The sequence below is a fragment of the Phyllostomus discolor genome, chromosome 2 (assembly GCF_004126475.2).
Source record: "Phyllostomus discolor isolate MPI-MPIP mPhyDis1 chromosome 2, mPhyDis1.pri.v3, whole genome shotgun sequence".
Classification (NCBI taxonomy): Eukaryota; Metazoa; Chordata; class Mammalia; order Chiroptera; family Phyllostomidae; genus Phyllostomus; species Phyllostomus discolor.
The window spans coordinates 201,412,881-201,429,406 of record NC_040904.2 but is presented as its reverse complement, the minus strand read 5'-3'; the positions used below and the strand labels follow the sequence as shown (position 1 = coordinate 201,429,406).

The following is a 16,526-nucleotide window of genomic DNA, read 5'->3' as shown; positions in this document are numbered from 1 at the left end:
TCCCAACTGTATTATACTACTTAAAAAAAGCTCACGTCTTCATATTTTTACAAGATAAAATAAATACTAGCTTTAAAAAAGTTGTCTATCACATACCTCCAGAGATCAATTCAGAACTCAGAATAAGAAGACCCATGTGGGGGAAAGAGACGCCGTTTGGCTCTACACTTTAGAATCCACAGGTCTGTGACTCAAACACCTCTCAGAGACAAAACTTTGGGAGTCTGAGAGAGTGGAGTCTGAAAATGGTGGAAAAACAAGCCACTTCTACGTTTCTCTAAGATCCTTTCTCAACCAGTTTACAGGGTGGTTTAGAAATAAAGGGCAGATTTTTAAAACGAGGTGGTGAGATTTTTAAAATTCTATTTGAACATTAACACTCAAAAAACAGTAATAGGATTGATATGTTAACCTGATGTGTCATAAAACCATTACTGACGATGATCAAGTATAGGAAACTCTCAAGAGCTAATAATCAATTTTAAACGTATTCCTTTCTTTTTCAATGTCAACATCTTAAAGTGGTTTTTTAAAAGGTATTTTAAACCACAACGAACTGCATCAATTTTAGATCCCCAGGGAACAGCATAGCTATTTCACAAAAACATTTTGATAACTTTATTGGGTGTGAGAAGTGAATTCCCCACACACCATTAAAATGGGTGCAAGAATATGAAGATAAAATAAAGAGAAAGGAGTCAAGAATTCGAGAGTCAGGGAGGTGTAGAGGCTGGAGAAAAGGGTCATTGAAAAATTACCAGTGACAATGGGAATAGTTAATACTCCATTATATGCCGTATTGGTAGTACTTTAATGTAATTCTTCTGTTACTTTAAACCTTCAGTAGCTTGTCTGCTACCTACCTGAGCAGCCAGCGCTGTGCGGGTCAGTGAACTATTTCACTTGAAGCCAAAGGTAACTAAGACAACCGTAACTCCCGCATATCCCGCCCCAAACCCAGGGAAGGAGAGGAAGGATCACCAGCAGGGGTTTCACAGTTCGGTCTTCCGCGGGTACAGAATTTGCCCCCCGCAGCCGCGCCAGCCCCGCGAACTCACCTGCACTCTTCTTCTCCACCCTGCGCATGCGCTTTAGCCGCTTGAGCATGCCGCGCAGGTCGGTGATGCCGTACTGGAAGGCGATCTTCTCGTACTCGTTGGGGTTCGCATTTTTCAGCAGCTCCCACACGTCTATCTCAGGTTCTTCTTCCTGCTGCTTCACTTCCCTAACCGGGGAGAACCATTGCCTAGTTTAGCAGCCGCCCACTGGCGCTTCAAGACCGGAAAGGTCGGGTTACTCTATGGATGTTTCGGTTCAGTGCTGCGAGTTCTGTTTAGTGTCTGCGTGCTTAAGCTGAGAAGAAAGTCTGTTGGCTTTCCTTGAAGTCTCAGGGAAGCTTCCAGATAATTAAAGATCAGACACGTGCACTTATGTTAACACTCGTTTTCGTGGTGAAAAGCACACCATAAAGGGGAGTGGAGGCTGTTGGGAACTAGCCTGAGATATGTTTTCTTATTGTCAACTTAAAAGTCTGGGAGGTGAGATTTCGAGGAACTGAAGACCAATTTTCATCTAGGATATGGGAACTGAAAAAGTTTTCGAAAGTAAATTAAGAACTAGAAGTTTTAAATATTGGTCTATGAAAGAAAAAGTCTCTCACTGGCGTGCACACTCTGCCTAGCTATCTATATTTGGGGACAGTACACGTGCAGCACACACATCTTTGGACTTTGCAAATTGCATGTTTCTTACCACATTAGTAAATGTGTACTTTAACCAGTTTCGGCTGTTTTTGTGCAAAGATATTTAAAACTGCCACAAAGGGTTTTTGGGTTGGTTTGTTTTTCACATGATTTTTGTGGATACATATGTTTTTTTAAATATTTTTTTCCAAATTGTCTGTAGAAAAGGAGAATGAGGCCAATTTTTTTTTCATTTGAAAGTACTGTTTTGAAATTTTTAGGGAGCAGTTTTGGCATAGTCATAAAGATATACAAGTTAAACTTTAAAGCAAATGGTCAAGGGTTATATGAACAAGGGGATAGTAGCTTCCTAGTATAATTATCAAAATTCTGACCCCAAGTTTTGATCACTGACCAAAGAACATACAGAACATGTAAAGAACCTACATAGCTAAAAAAAATTATAAGATTTAAAGTACACTTGTCCACCCTTATTTTAAAGCGAAAAAATGAAACAACTCAGGAATAAGCACTCTTTAGGAAAAGATACCTAGTGTAAATGCAAAATATAAATTGATTTCCTTCACTGGCTAAATAGTCCTGATTTTGTTTAAGCGTAATTGACTGTTTTTTTATGAGATTAATTTGGAAATATTACAGTGGCTACTTACTGTGAATAGTGCTGCTTTGGATATAATTTTCCAGGAACACTGGTCAACACATCTTAAACATCATTGTGAAAACAGACTCATGCTATCATGTTAGCAAGTGATGGGTTACATATGTTTGCATTGTCACATGAATTACACCTGTTCCAGTTTCTTGAGGAAATGCTGGCTTGCAATCACGGGGAATGGGAGAATATAAATATTATTGCAGAGTTTAGGGTGACATTAGGCAAGGATGACTTCTGCATATCTAATTTCCATTGTCATGTAAGTCTTTTTGCCCAGCGGCAGAGGATGTTGAGGTTCATCTGGAAAGTGGAAGGAAGTGACAGGTCACCAGCGACTTTCATGAAAAGCACTGGATAACACCATTAGAAAGATGTGCCTCTTAAAAACCCAAGACACTGGAAAGAGACTTGACTTGGGATGGTGAACACACAATGCAGCATACACGTGATGTGTTGTGGAATTGTGCACCAATGTCACCCCAATAAATTCAATAAAAAGGAAGAAACTCAAGATGCCAAGTATTATCTTCATCTCACTGAAGTAACAACACCTTCTATTAACATGAGGAAATGAAAATGTTTGAGAACACTGTACTAGAGTTGGAATATTGGTAATCATTTACCAGATCTACTAAATCTGCCTAAAAGCAGTCTAAATTTCAAATACGTTTTAAAAATATTTTGTAGGAAGTCTTGGAGAACCGCAATCAAAACGTGTATGGATGTACATATGTACATATTCTCTGTGGGTGTTTCCTCAATCCACTTTATTAGTGCTCTATTTTTGTCACCTTCCAGCATTGGTATAAGTCCCTAAACTGTAATATTATGCCATTATACATGGTTTTAAATTTGCATTTCAGCCAAGAAGAATTAGACACACATTTTAAGTATCCTTTTGACACTGGTAAAAGGACTGAAAGACATTGAACTAGATTAAAATAGCTAAAAAGAGGTGCAAGTCAAACTCTGAGGTGTAATTAGATCAGATCTATGAGGTGACTATTTATATGATGGAAGCTAGTAATAAAAGTCATTTTCAGTGCAATTTGTGAAGTTTTGTTGGTAGATTCGTAAAACCGATCATCCTCGCCATTTGTGGGCCGGTGTTTTGTTAAAACACCAAAATATACCTCATTCTACCACATTCTTAATTTCATCAGATTTTGTGTATGAACAATGATGGCCTCTTGCCTATTCCTTGCTTTTCTCTCCATCATTTCACTGGATCCCAGATTGCAAGATTAGAGTATTCCTCATTTTGTACTGGAATGTGAGATCAAGGTTCCCATCTGCAGCATTTCTTTAACTCATCCAGAACATTATCTTTTCTTAACATATCTGGCTGCAGATGGCCTTACCTGCATGGCTACATTAATTTATAGTAGGGAGAAAAATTCCAATTTCTAAAGGCATTTCTGATTCCTTCTAAGCACTGGGATTGACCTATATAGCATTCAAAGTATTTTCATCTACATCAAAATTTCTATAACTTGACGATTCTGGTGAAGTGCAAAGAAGTTATAAAAATTTTATGTAGAATAAATCTTTCAAGTACTTATATAGGTCAAATCCCATAACAAGACGCTACCCAAAAGACTTACTAGGATCTAGTTAATATCTCTTTGAAATGTGCTGGATTTGTCCAGGGCAAGGATATGTTTAGTTGTCTCAAGATGTTGGTTGTAATGATATTTATTCAGATAGGGATTTTGCCACAGATTCTCAAGAGAGTAGAAATGGTAACCACGTGTCATTACCACAATGAAAACATATGCAATTCACAAATTAGTAGGAAAACACAATGATTTCTAAAGTTATATTGGTGGATTAGTGTAGTATATTAAATGAATATAGTCTTACATTAACAGCAACCTATTTATGAGTCAAAGTCCTGATTAGGGGATGTAAGAAAATGAGAACAGGAGACATGTTGGCTGCCCATGTTTCCTAGCAATTTTTTTCTTTTGTCATTTTCACCATTAATCAGATGATTTGTTTTACTCTGCAAGCTACTAGTTCTAAGAATAGAACTAGTCTATTCTTTCCTTCTTTCTTTTACCTTTTAAATCACAGTATGGCATTTAAAAGTCTGTACCACATTTTGATTGATTGATTGATTAGCACATGTATGAGTGTATTTTGTTTCTTTTCAAGGGAAAAATGCCACTCTTTTGATGGAAGTGTGTATTTGACACCTACTGCAAGCCATGCCTTTTGCATTTAATTCTCACAGTAATTCTATCATGTAGTTTTTATTCTCCACATTTACAGATATGGAAACTAAGTCTCAGAGAGGAACTTATAATTTGACCAAAGTCATATAATTTGTAAATGGTAAAGCTCAGACTCAAATCCACATTTTTACCACCATTGTTCCCTTCCCACAAATACGTGTCCATCCCTTTCTGTATGCCTACCCCCGGAAGACACTGGATTTCTTTTCCTCACATTACATGTAGCATTGTATTCTACATGCATAAACAACATTTAGTATTTTCCTGGTTAAGTAAATGACCATGGGGAAAAAAATTCTCGTTTTCTTAAGTGTCAATTTGTGTTATAAGTTGAAGTGTTCAGTATCTGAGGCTGATTCCGAATGGTATTTCTTGTATCGAGTCACAGGAAGTGAGCTGTCTCAGAAAAGGGAAACTTGGGATCAGGCCCCTGCTCTGTCTCTAACTAGTTGTGTGACTTGGGGCAAGTCAGTCAACATTTTTGGTCTCTAGTTTCTCACCTGTGGAATGAGAAAGAGGGAGGCCCACTTAAGATCACTTCATTGCTTTAAATAAATTTGAGGAATTAATAAATATTATTGGGACTAATGATTATTTGAAATGTCTAAAGGAGGAAAGATGATTTGATTTGGCCAAGGTCTATCAACTGGCTAATATCCATTGGCAATTAATAAATTACAACTATTAATATTTCTGTTCTCAACCTAAATTTTTAGAGCTGGATGAGTTATTCATTCACCGAAAATTGAATTACGGCATCTAACTAAACTGAGAATAGCAAGCCCAGTTGTCTCTACTTATAATTTGATGTCGAGCAAATTTATACTTGTGTTCCTTTAATAACCACAGCAGGCATTAAAAGGAATAAAAAGTGAACCTGGAAAGTTAAATGAAAATTGATATCAATATTATTTATCATTAATTTAGAATTGTAGTTTTACTATTTATTCACAAATTTACTAGATAAACACAGTCCCAGCAAAAATCAATTTCTTTTTGTTGTTTCTGCACGAAATATCTGGATATGTTTAACTTACATATAACAAATATAATATCACATATGATGTGATTACATATAAGCAACTATATGGACAGAAATCCTATAAAATGATATGTGCTGAACAATTGTAATAAAATTATAGAAATTTTATTGCAAGAGAGAACAATGTTAAAGGGTGTGAGTGATAATGCTAAATGTTTATTTCCATTTTACTACCATAGTTTATCTGTTCTAAAATGCACATTTTTATTAACATTTTAAACTTCTCTGAAAGAAGGATGTATTTATAATCAATAGTTTGTCATAATAAACTTTTTGTAGCAATTTTTATTGCTCAGTGGTTTATGAAATACAGTATACCTTAAAATTAATGGTGTCTTAGATTCAATGAAATACAGTGAACCATAAATGCTATATTAAAGTAGGTCTGCCTTTAAAATACAGGGTCTGGCAAAAATAATGCCCCTCTTTTTTACTGCAAAATCTTTTATTACAAAATCATAAGCATGTAATTCTGTAACATAACTATCACACTCAAGCACACCATGTGACATTTTAGGTGATATGCGCAAATTAAAACTGTAAATTATTACACCCATGTTATTAACCTACCAACCACACTCAAGCAGGCCTTATTTCTGCTGGACCCCTATATATTTGCAGAGGTGTCTACCAAAATTGTGAAATTGCTTTTTCAGGAAAATGGAGCTTTTGTTTATTCAATTATCACAGGGAATCGATTGAAATGAGAGAATGTAGATGTTTTTAGGTATTCAAATCTTTTGTCTCAGTTTTCAATTTCTTCATCCCCAACTACGAAAATATGCAAAGACTCATAAAACATTTAGGAAGAAAATGTAAAAGCGTCAGTTAACATCTTAAACAGATTAGTATGCTGTTGTTTCTCTCTCTTTCTTAGTTGACTCTGTTATATTCTATAAGCAAAACACATTTTAAGATATAAGAAATTCTTTGAAACGCATCTACTTTAAACTGGACTTCTCTGAGTGGGTATCTAAAAGGTTTCCAGACCATAGCTCCTCACTCCGTCACTTGGTTCTCACCTACGTTTCAGGAGACCACTAAAGTCAAGTTCCCCTGCATCCTCTTGACCTTCTCCACTGTCATTAACGAAAGAAAAGCAAATCCAGGTTTAATGCTGAGACACAGACACAACAGTTTCCCCCAAACACTCTACATATAATGTATATGCAATTTGTACCGGCACACAAGTCATGGGACTGAATCAACACAAACTATTGCTTTTCACACAAGTGACGCATTTAAAAGTTTTGGAGTGTGTACTTGTGGAAAACGAGGAGCTTGTGTTACTCTACGATTCCAGAAGACACATTTTTGTAGATTGCATATATGTAACAGCTTGGATTTGTGTTAAAGTGGAGTAACACAAATGCACTTAAGCCAAACAACACACAGTACTTTGTTTTTGCAAATTGGGGGGATCTAGAAACATTCCTGTGTAAAAAGCAAAGAACTTTTGCTGATCTCTGTCACTCATGTCAAACAGAGATTGGCTCAGAGAACAAAGTATACCAGTGTCAAATATATAAGTGCAAAGCTTATATTCAGAGGTAACCTCTTCGTGTCCACCAATAGATGACTCAGCTAATATGATACCAACATAACATAAAAATGAAGTAGTGCAGAGCTTTTTACAAGACACATTCCTTTCTGTTTTAAAGGGAAATAGTTACAAGCCTTTCATTTTCTTGTTCATAGTTAAATCCCCCTTTTTAAAATGGACTTTTCAAAAGTCTGCCTTTGAGTTGTTCATGAACCTTCTAATACTAGGAATTTTTAAAAGTGCTTTCCTATAGAGACATGCATCTTAAATTAGGCGTGCAGCCATCTTTGATAAATGTATTTCTTATAAACTCTGATTAGAAGATATGGAGCTTACACTTAAATGGCACTACATATTTACTTACATGTTTAATATTTTAATGAAGATTTTGTTTCCTGCCCTTTGCAAATGTTAGTTATGGTTTCTAAGGAAAGAGTCTGCAGTTTTAAAAACAGCGTGTATAGCACGTAAGTCATGCTAATTGGACCCAAATGATGTGTTTTCAAAATTTTTATAAGCAGGTATTTGGAGCAGACCTTCTGAAGTAAACACATTTCTATTCCTTTAAAGCACAGATTTTGGAAATTGTGTTTTCCTGTCTCCTGAAATGTACTTGTCGTGGTTTGAGCTTAGTTTCATACATCTGCATTTTCTGGACATGGGAAGGTGAAAGGAAACTAATGGGATTTGAAAGCTAATGACTTTAAAAAAAATACCAATTGACTGATCGGGTAATATTAAATGTCTTTTAAAATAATTAAAATGTTCATTTATTAATAACTTAGGAGGAAAATATGTACTTTATTAGCAGGCTAAATCATTGTTTTATGATAGTTTGGGAGGATCTTATTTAACAAAGCTGTATGTGCAGTCAATTGTATGAAGAACAAAACATCTGCTCTCATTAAGGAATTCATATTTTGGAAACTTTAAGTTCAGAGAGTAAAATAATGACAAGAAAGGGTTAGTTACCCTTCACATAGACTAGAAACATTTTTCACTTTTCTTCCTTGACCTCCTGATTTTTCAGCCTTGTTAGCTGCAAATAAACGAAGTAGGCAATTATATCTTCCTTTTTACAGTGATTTTTATTCCATGAACTCAGTGACCTTTCATTTAGGATAATTCAATAATTAAATAGTGCTAACTGCAGTAAATAGCTACTTAATTGTGGTTTTCTGGGCACATGGTTAATAGTTCCCTAAGTGATTTCTAGATGAAAAGCAATATCAATTTTTCTATATCAATTAACTGGTTCTATACAAGATGTGAACCTTCACATAAATATCTTGTTTTGGCCATTTGGTGGGAAATAATGCAATTAAGGAGGAAGCCACATATGAGGAGATCAAAAGTGTGTTTTTATACGGCAACTGTGAAACCTGCCAAAACAAGAGCTTCACAATGACAAGAATAGTCTTAAGAACAATCAGTATACATTGTACTTGATTTGACCCCCAGCCCATGCCTCTTCTAGAACACTAAGTTTTGAATATGTGGCGTGTTTAACTACAGTGAAAAAAGTTGGTCTCGTTTGGAATTCCAGAGGAAGAGAAGGTGTGTTGTGAAAATCATCTACTTTCATGTTATAGAAAAGCTACCTAGAGTCCCCTTTGGAAGTTACCTTCTCTTGAAAGCAGATCTGATGTCAATGTTTGGAGTAGTCCCCGTAGATTCTTAGAAAGGAAAGAAAACAATGAAAAGATACCATTCAGAAGGCAGTTTTGTGCTCAGTTGCTTTCTAGGTCGTGGGGATTCTTCAGGAGGAAAGGCCAGGTGAAGGGTGGATGGCTCTCCCGGATGGCTGGGCTGCTGAGGTATCCTAACTTATCCTCCCTCTCATGGAATCCCTGGAAGGACTTGAGGAGTTACCTTAGCCCATTATCATTCCACCTGCCTGCCCCATTAGAAACACCTAAAGAACTTTTTAAAAAGTAGCAGCTTGTTGATCTCCTTGCTGGAGATTTTGATTCACCAGATCAGAGATGGGCATCCAGAAATCCAAATTCATAAAGCCCTTCAGGTGATTCTCAGATATGCCAGGCCAAGGTGGAGACACACTGCTCAGATTCCCACTTGACACAGAAATCTTGACCGCACCTCCACGCATGGCCATGCGGCCTCTGCCTGATAGCTCTCGGAATGGGATCTTACAACTTTCTGTGTATCCACCGAGCTGTGCTGACAGAGCTCAATCTGATATTAAGAGAAAACTCAACTCCTCATACTTTCCGCATTTCGATTCTAATCTGCCTAGATACTTCTTGAGCACATGGAAAATGGCCTTGTCCTTCTGTGTGACAGCCCTTCCCCTCTTTACAATGAACCACAGATGCCTGACCTCCTTCACCCACACTGAACAGGGCATGGTTTCTGGATTCTCCATCCTCCTGGTCACCCTACTCCAGCAGGGATCCTTGTGGAGGTACAATGTCGCTGGCCAAAGACGTTACTCCAGAGACAGAACAGCCGGGTTGTTGCAGAGAGTGGTATCATTTTCTAAACCTAAGTTCCATGCCCCTTCTAATGACCCAGTTTTAAATGATGCCAGCTTTGTCTTTTGTCACTATGTCACACTTTAGATTCATCTTAAGTTTATGATCTTTGCTGCAAAGTCACCTTTCCCTTTGTAGACTTAGTGAAGTGGGAGGTTTCTTGCCCCCATTCTACATGGACACCTTTATATTTATCCCTATTAAATTCACTCTGGGCAGTACACAGAACATATGGATGGGGAACTTTCATATCTGATGTTAGTCCTTGTAAGAGAAATCCCCCCTTCTACCCGGGTATCCTGACATCCTTAGATCGTATTAACTCATCACTACACCTGAGAGGTAATAAGTGAACTCAGTAAAACACGTACATTCAGTAGCAGCAAAACATGGCATTTGCCCTTATTTGGGAGATTGAAGAAATATAGATAGCATGGACAAGAAGTACCTGGGAACAGGATCCCCAACTTCCACTAATAAATGGCCTCATAACTATTTAATTCAGCAGGCTTGCTGCGACTATCACAATCAGAACATACACCATTTTAAAGCAAACTTTATTTTCAATATCTCATGGTATTGAATGGCCTTCTCCTCCGTGCCCTCATACCCCATTAAAAACAAATCACATTTATCCAAACAAGAACTCTCTCTTACCATGTACTTCAAGATCAAATGAACAGCTGTCAAACTTATCCTTGTAGGTGACCTCACACCTGTAGTTTCCTGCATAGTTCTCTTTGGCCTTGATGATCTGCATCTCGAATGTGTATATCTGCAAGAAAATGCATCCAGACACATTTCAGTCCTACCTCGCCAACAGAAAGTTGCCATCACATTTCAGTAATTTTCCAAATTCTTTAGCCATGGCTAAAGACATGTCTGTCTCTGGGGATTTCAAGATGATGCTCTCAACAGAAGTGGGGTCAGTGTGCTCCACAGATCCTGGGCACAGCAAGGCAGGCATGCTAAGAGTAGACAGTAGGAACTGTAACTCCAGAGAATTTTCTGAGACTGAAATCTCTCAAAGCCGAACCTAAAAATGACCTTCTACCCACACAGAAGGAACGAGCTAGCCAAACTGCTATGCCAGGAGTTCAGGGCCATACCCGACTTTGTCTTTCGAAGGTTTCCTTCAGCTGGAGGTGCTTCCCAGCTTTGCTGGCCAGGTCCATCCATTTCCCTTTAAACCATTTGACAGTGGGTTTTCTAAGAAGATCTTCAGCCTTGACTTTGGCTATGAAGGTGATATTTGCACCTAGAAAAAGCACAAGTGATTCAGACTGTGGTTTGAAAATTGTTGTTTGCATCCCTGGCTGGCTCAGTGGATTGAGCTCGGGCTGCAAACCAAAGTGTCTCAGGTTCGATTCCCAGTCAGGGCACATGCCTGGGTTGCAGGCTATGACCCCCAGTAACCACACATTGATGTTTCTCTCTCTCTCTCTCTCTTTCTCCCTCCCTTCCCTCTCTAAAAATAAATAAATAAATTTTAAAAAATATTGTTGTTTGTTTTGCTCTCAGCTAGAAGGAGGTACATGGGTTGCACCACATACCCAATTGTGTGGCTGGTACCCTGAAATTGTGCAATGAACTGGCACTGACTTTTTTGAATGAGTACCCTAGATGTTTTTAAGTTACTCAAACTTTTTCTGCTTTTGAGGTTTATGGAACAAAGGAGTAATGGTTTAATCAGTAGAAATCATTTTCTCTTTGGTTTTATAATCCATATATGAAATAAAAATGAGAAAAACCCTACAGATTTATGTAGAGATATACAGCGTATGAATTTTTTCAAATCTTTTCTATTATGCAAGTGAAGGGAAGCCTGAAATTATAGGAATACGACTAAATGAAGCTGATCTTTTTGAGATAAACTTACATATCTATTTGAATAGACAGATTACTGATTAGACCCTAAATAGCAAAAACTCTAGCCCCATGGCCAGCCCAGCATTTCGGTGTCTTCTGGAAACAAGGGGAGAAAACATTTCCATTCACAGGCAAATGTACTTCGAGTCTTCCATTTGCTCATGTGCACAGTGTTTAGCTCAGAGTCAAAGACTAGTTCTGACCCCAGTGTATTCTCTATAAAAAAATTTTTAATTCAAATTCCTGGACCCCAAGTGGTTCTTTAATTCACCACCCTGTTTATTTTCTTTAGTCACTTGGCATTTGTGATTATCTGTTTGTTTAATTTCTTATTGTCTAGAAATTAAAACTGGAAGTTCTAAGTGCTCACATGTTATACTCAGTGTTCAGAACAATGTTTTAACGGATGTGTAATTGATATTCTTGAATGAATGTTTCCAAAGTTGAACCATCTGTTCAACTAGCTTCCTCTGGGATGCTATACATTATGATATAGTGTGTGTACAGGGCTGTGGTCATCTTACAGAGTGAGGCATGTTGTTGACAGCAAACAGTGGCCCAGAGCTTTAATTTATGTCACACACTGTTCTAAGGACTTCACAGGTAATATCGTCCCCATTAGACAGATGAAACTGATGTCAATCCAACCTGGCTCCAAGCTCCAGGCTCCAGGCACTAGACTCCTACATGCTGAAGTGTACTGAAATGATAGCTTCACTCACCTTTTCAGGCTATAAAAGCGGGATTTCATATGGACACACAATGGAATATTATTCAGCCATAAAAAGGAAAGGAAGTACTGACTCATTCTACAGTATGGATACGCCTCAAAAACATTATGCTAAGTGAAAGAAGTCAGACACAAATGGTCACTTATTGTGTAATTTCATTTATATGAAATATCCAGAATAGGGACATTTATAGAGACAAAGCAGATTAGTGGTCGCCAGAGGCTGAGGGGAGGAAGAATGGGGAGTAACTGCTTAATGCGGGTACAAAGTTTCTGTTTGTGTTAACAAAAATGTTTTGGAACTAAATAGAGGTAGTGGTCAAATATTGAGTGTATTAATAGCTCCTGGTTGTTCACTTCACAGTGGTTAATTTTATGTTGTATAAATTCTACCTGCATTTTCTTTTAAAAGCAGGATTCGATGGTTGGCACTCACCAACTTTCACTGTTCCTGTTTGAGGCTTTTCCACGAACAGGGTGGACAGCTCAGAATTGGTGTTCTGCTTGACTTGTTCCTCTGTGGCAGGTGATTCGCCAAGAGACCACTCTAATGAGCAGAAAGAAGGAAAAGGATCATTTCAGGGCCAAGTGCTTCAAAGGCAGACTTACCTGGGTTTGTTGTTCTCAATGACGCTAAAGCTTCTCTTTGTCTAATCCACCTGGATAAATGTAACATCACTCTTTCCATCCATCTCCCCTGCAGCCATCGGTAGAGGGCGACAGATTCCCTTCTTACAGGGATGTCTCTTCCATGATGGGATAAAGGAACATTTTCTAATTCCTAGAAATAGTAAAACTTTTCAGGTAGGTTGTTACTCTGTCTTTGTTGGAAGCCACAGTTCCTTTATTTTTCCGTCCTGCCTGACCTCTAACGGATAAGTAAGGGGAAGTATATTAAAGCACTACTCTCGGTAATTTGCAGGTGACTGACTATAAGGCCATATCTCACAACAAAAGAATTGGATGGGCCAGTTTACAGGTCATCTGGGAAGGATCAGACAAACAAGTCTGGCCCAGTATTTCTAAATTCCTTGCCATTGTATAATTAGACAATTCTATTAGGATCATACAGGTGAGGCCAAATTTTGACAATTCAGTAACAGATCATGACCTGCAGGTACAAATTTCAAAGATACTAGGAATGTCCTGAAAGGGGGAAAAAGCCCAGAAAAATAGCAAGAAAAGAAAAGCTCTTTGAGGCTTTTCCATGAAGAGAGAGAACCTGGAAATGAAGTTTATTTTGCATTTTCTAGTTTGCACTCCAGGTGCTTAGCTTGGAGTAACACCAGTCAACTCCATTGAGGAGGGTAGGAGAGAACTGTGGATATTCCTTCTGTCTCCAAGAGCTGATTTCAGAGAAGTTCAGTTTCAGCCGCTTAAATACTGAAAAAAAATGCATGGGTTGCCAACTCTACCTGTTAATGTTTCTCAAAAAGAACGAAATGTAGATTTAGTTATTTTAGTTGTCATGTATCAATCATGCTTAGTATTTCTATCCATAGAGACCATCATTTTCACAATGAAATTATGCAATGTAATCACATGATTACACAACGTTTTAATAACAAAGTCAATGTTAAAGTTTTTATGCTGTGGGTGTCTGTGGTATTAATAATAATAGTGAATCATGGCCCCACACATTTAGAACATGAGAAATGTGTTCGTGTTTAGAACACATTTACTCTTTTGTGCATTTTTATACCTACAGATGCCTGGCCCATAAGAAGCCCATAGAAAGATCATCGTAGGCCCTCAACACAAATCTGTTGAATGAATGAATTACCTCAGAGAACTGTAGCACACCTGACAGTATGCATGTGTAGGGTTTTTTTTTTATCAGCTGTATGTGAAGTTCTATAAAAATGCAACTTATCATCTAACTTCTGCACTCTCTGTGTATTTGTCAAATGTTAACAATGACAGTTATAATAAAACAAACCTGTGGTGCATGTGGCTAGATGGCTGAATTTGTGTCTATCATGCAAAATTAATTGTTTCTCAATACATTAGTTTTCTTGTAAGAAGCAATGTCATGGAAAGATGGCTATCAGAGCTACAAAGTGAATAAAACAAAGATTAGAATCAGTGCAGCTTCAAGAAATGAGATCATTAGTGATTATATTAGGATAGATTCGGGATGCCCTTCTCCAGGCATCTGCTCACCTGAATCTTTTCTCTCCAGGGCCCGACTACCCAAACCTGAAAGAAAAGGGTGATTCGGATGATGCAAGAGGAAGGGGGTACAAAGGAAGTGCTGACTTCAACCTCCTTGGATCCCTCAAACCCTCTTCTGATGGTGGGGAGAAAAAAAACTAGAAGTTGGCTTGGACGGAAAATCAGTAGAGCTTCAGCTATGAAAGCATCTCTAAAAATACATGTCTTATTTAAAAAACAATAGCAATATTTAAAATATGAAAATATCTAAAGAGCAGAGGGAAGGGGTACGTAGCTGCAAATGGAAACCAAATATTTTTGCCTCTAAAATTTATATTGAAGATTTGAAAATCTTATTTTACAAACAAAACTTTTTTTAAAAAATGTTCTCATATTTTAAAGAAGTTGCCATTCAAGGTAACATTTTCCCTCTTGTCTCTGGCACCGGCACAATCTGGTGTCCCCACGCTGTGCCTTGTCTCCTTGAGGTGCTCTGCCCTTTCTTTTCCTCTACAGTCAGTTAATACTAAATTATAGAGTGGGGGAAAGAAGGGTTTGGGATCATCCTAACCTGGAGGCAGGGCAATAGCCGGGGAGCCTTCCTCTTCATCTGAAACAAGAAATGGGTATACAAAGTCAAGGAGAAAAGGACTTCATCCCAAGTATCCTGAGAAAAGAGAAATCTGAAAAAAGAAGAGGAGAAACTACACAAAACGCTTTCAATTGATGAGTAAGCCTGAGAAGACTTGGTACCTAAGAGATCAAATTTGAGTATTTGGGGCAAAAGAGAAAAATAAATAAAAGGATGAGAGAGCAGGGTAATCCAAATGAAAATATAAATTAAAAATTGGAGCTCTCTGTAAGTGTTTTCTGTGATTATAGGTTAAGAAAAAAAATTAGAATTTTTAGAATGCTAAAAATTCTAACCTTGATGAAATCCACAATAGAAGTGGTTTTGAGTTCTTATTTTGTAACCAAGGTCAACCACAGGAGTAATTAATTCATATACCGTGGTCGTTTGGACACAGACATAAAAACATATATGTACTGTTTGAGAACAAAAATCTCTTAATTAATTTCCTTTCTATATTTAGGAAAGAAAAGTCAACACTAATATAAATCAATTTATCACACTTACTAAATTTACCAGTAATTATTTTAGAAATTGTATATTTTCCCGAGATTACATTGGTGTTGGCCACTGCTGTATAATTTTTGAAATATCTACCCATGAACATTCATGAAATTCAAAATATGCCTTGGAGTGTTTAGGTACAGAGACACTGATTATTTCCTTTTTGGAAAATGTCTGAATTGTAAAATGTCTTTGTTTAAGTAGGCATGTGTTATCCAAACCTCTGCCCCTCTCCTTCCAAAGCATGAAGACCAGTGTTAGTGTACATGATAATGATATTTGTACTTAAAATACTAGAATAATTGTGGATTTCAAACTTGTATGAAAGCACAAACTTGTATGACTCAATAAAGTAGGATACGACAAACACATACACGACTTAAAAAGTGCTTTAAAAATTCTTTGAGATAAAATAGCACATTTTTGTATAATTTATTAGAATATTTACAACAAATACAGTTTACTAGCCTGAACTTTCTCTTCTGAAACTCAACCAAAGTTATGTTTTATTATTTTTTACAGAATAACTAGGGCAACTTTAATGTTCTATCTTCAGAACCCAAGAGGTGACTCACTGGATACTGTGAGATTCAGGATGCTTCAGAGGAAGCTTTCCTGTGCTCAGAGAAGCCTGGAGATGTTAGACCAAGTAAATGCTTGTATTTTATTGGATGGTGTGTGTGCTTTTGTTGAGAGACATCTCAAAGCCTTCAATTTGCAAATACGTTCTAGCACGGAGGGTGGAGACAAGAAATGATATAGCAGTTAACATTGCCCACACTTAGTTCACTTTTGAATCCTTTTCTTCTGCAATATCATTACCTTTCCACAAAACTGTGCATTTGGGGAAGTACATGTATTTCTGAGCCACCAGCCGAATTCTGTATTTCAGAAGATTGTTAGATAATTAAAAGTTTATGTAACAGCCCTGGCTGGCATAGCTCAGTGGATTGAGTGTGGGCT

The 16,526-nt window shown here is 37.4% G+C and overlaps 1 protein-coding gene across 13 annotated transcripts in view; it reads right to left on the bottom strand.

The window, feature by feature from the left end:
* Nucleotides 1-16,526, bottom strand: part of MYBPC1 (myosin binding protein C1) — a 79,090-nt gene that overhangs the window by 36,799 nt on the left and 25,765 nt on the right. For 6 of the 13 annotated variants that reach the window (XM_036019472.1, XM_036019474.1, XM_036019473.1 and 3 more), the window contains exons 4-11: nucleotides 15,000-15,038; nucleotides 14,438-14,473; nucleotides 12,711-12,821; nucleotides 10,785-10,933; nucleotides 10,333-10,450; nucleotides 8,805-8,856; nucleotides 6,660-6,716; nucleotides 1,059-1,225 (exon numbers count right to left, since the gene is read on the bottom strand). In XM_036019472.1, coding sequence (XP_035875365.1) covers nucleotides 1,059-1,225; nucleotides 6,660-6,716; nucleotides 8,805-8,856; nucleotides 10,333-10,450; nucleotides 10,785-10,933; nucleotides 12,711-12,821; nucleotides 14,438-14,473; nucleotides 15,000-15,038 — 729 coding nt within the window. The remainder of the gene's footprint in view (nucleotides 1-1,058; nucleotides 1,226-6,659; nucleotides 6,717-8,804; nucleotides 8,857-10,332; nucleotides 10,451-10,784; nucleotides 10,934-12,710; nucleotides 12,822-14,437; nucleotides 14,474-14,999; nucleotides 15,039-16,526) is intronic. The other 7 variants (XM_036019479.1, XM_036019480.1, XM_036019484.1 and 4 more) reach the window with 4 other exon arrangements.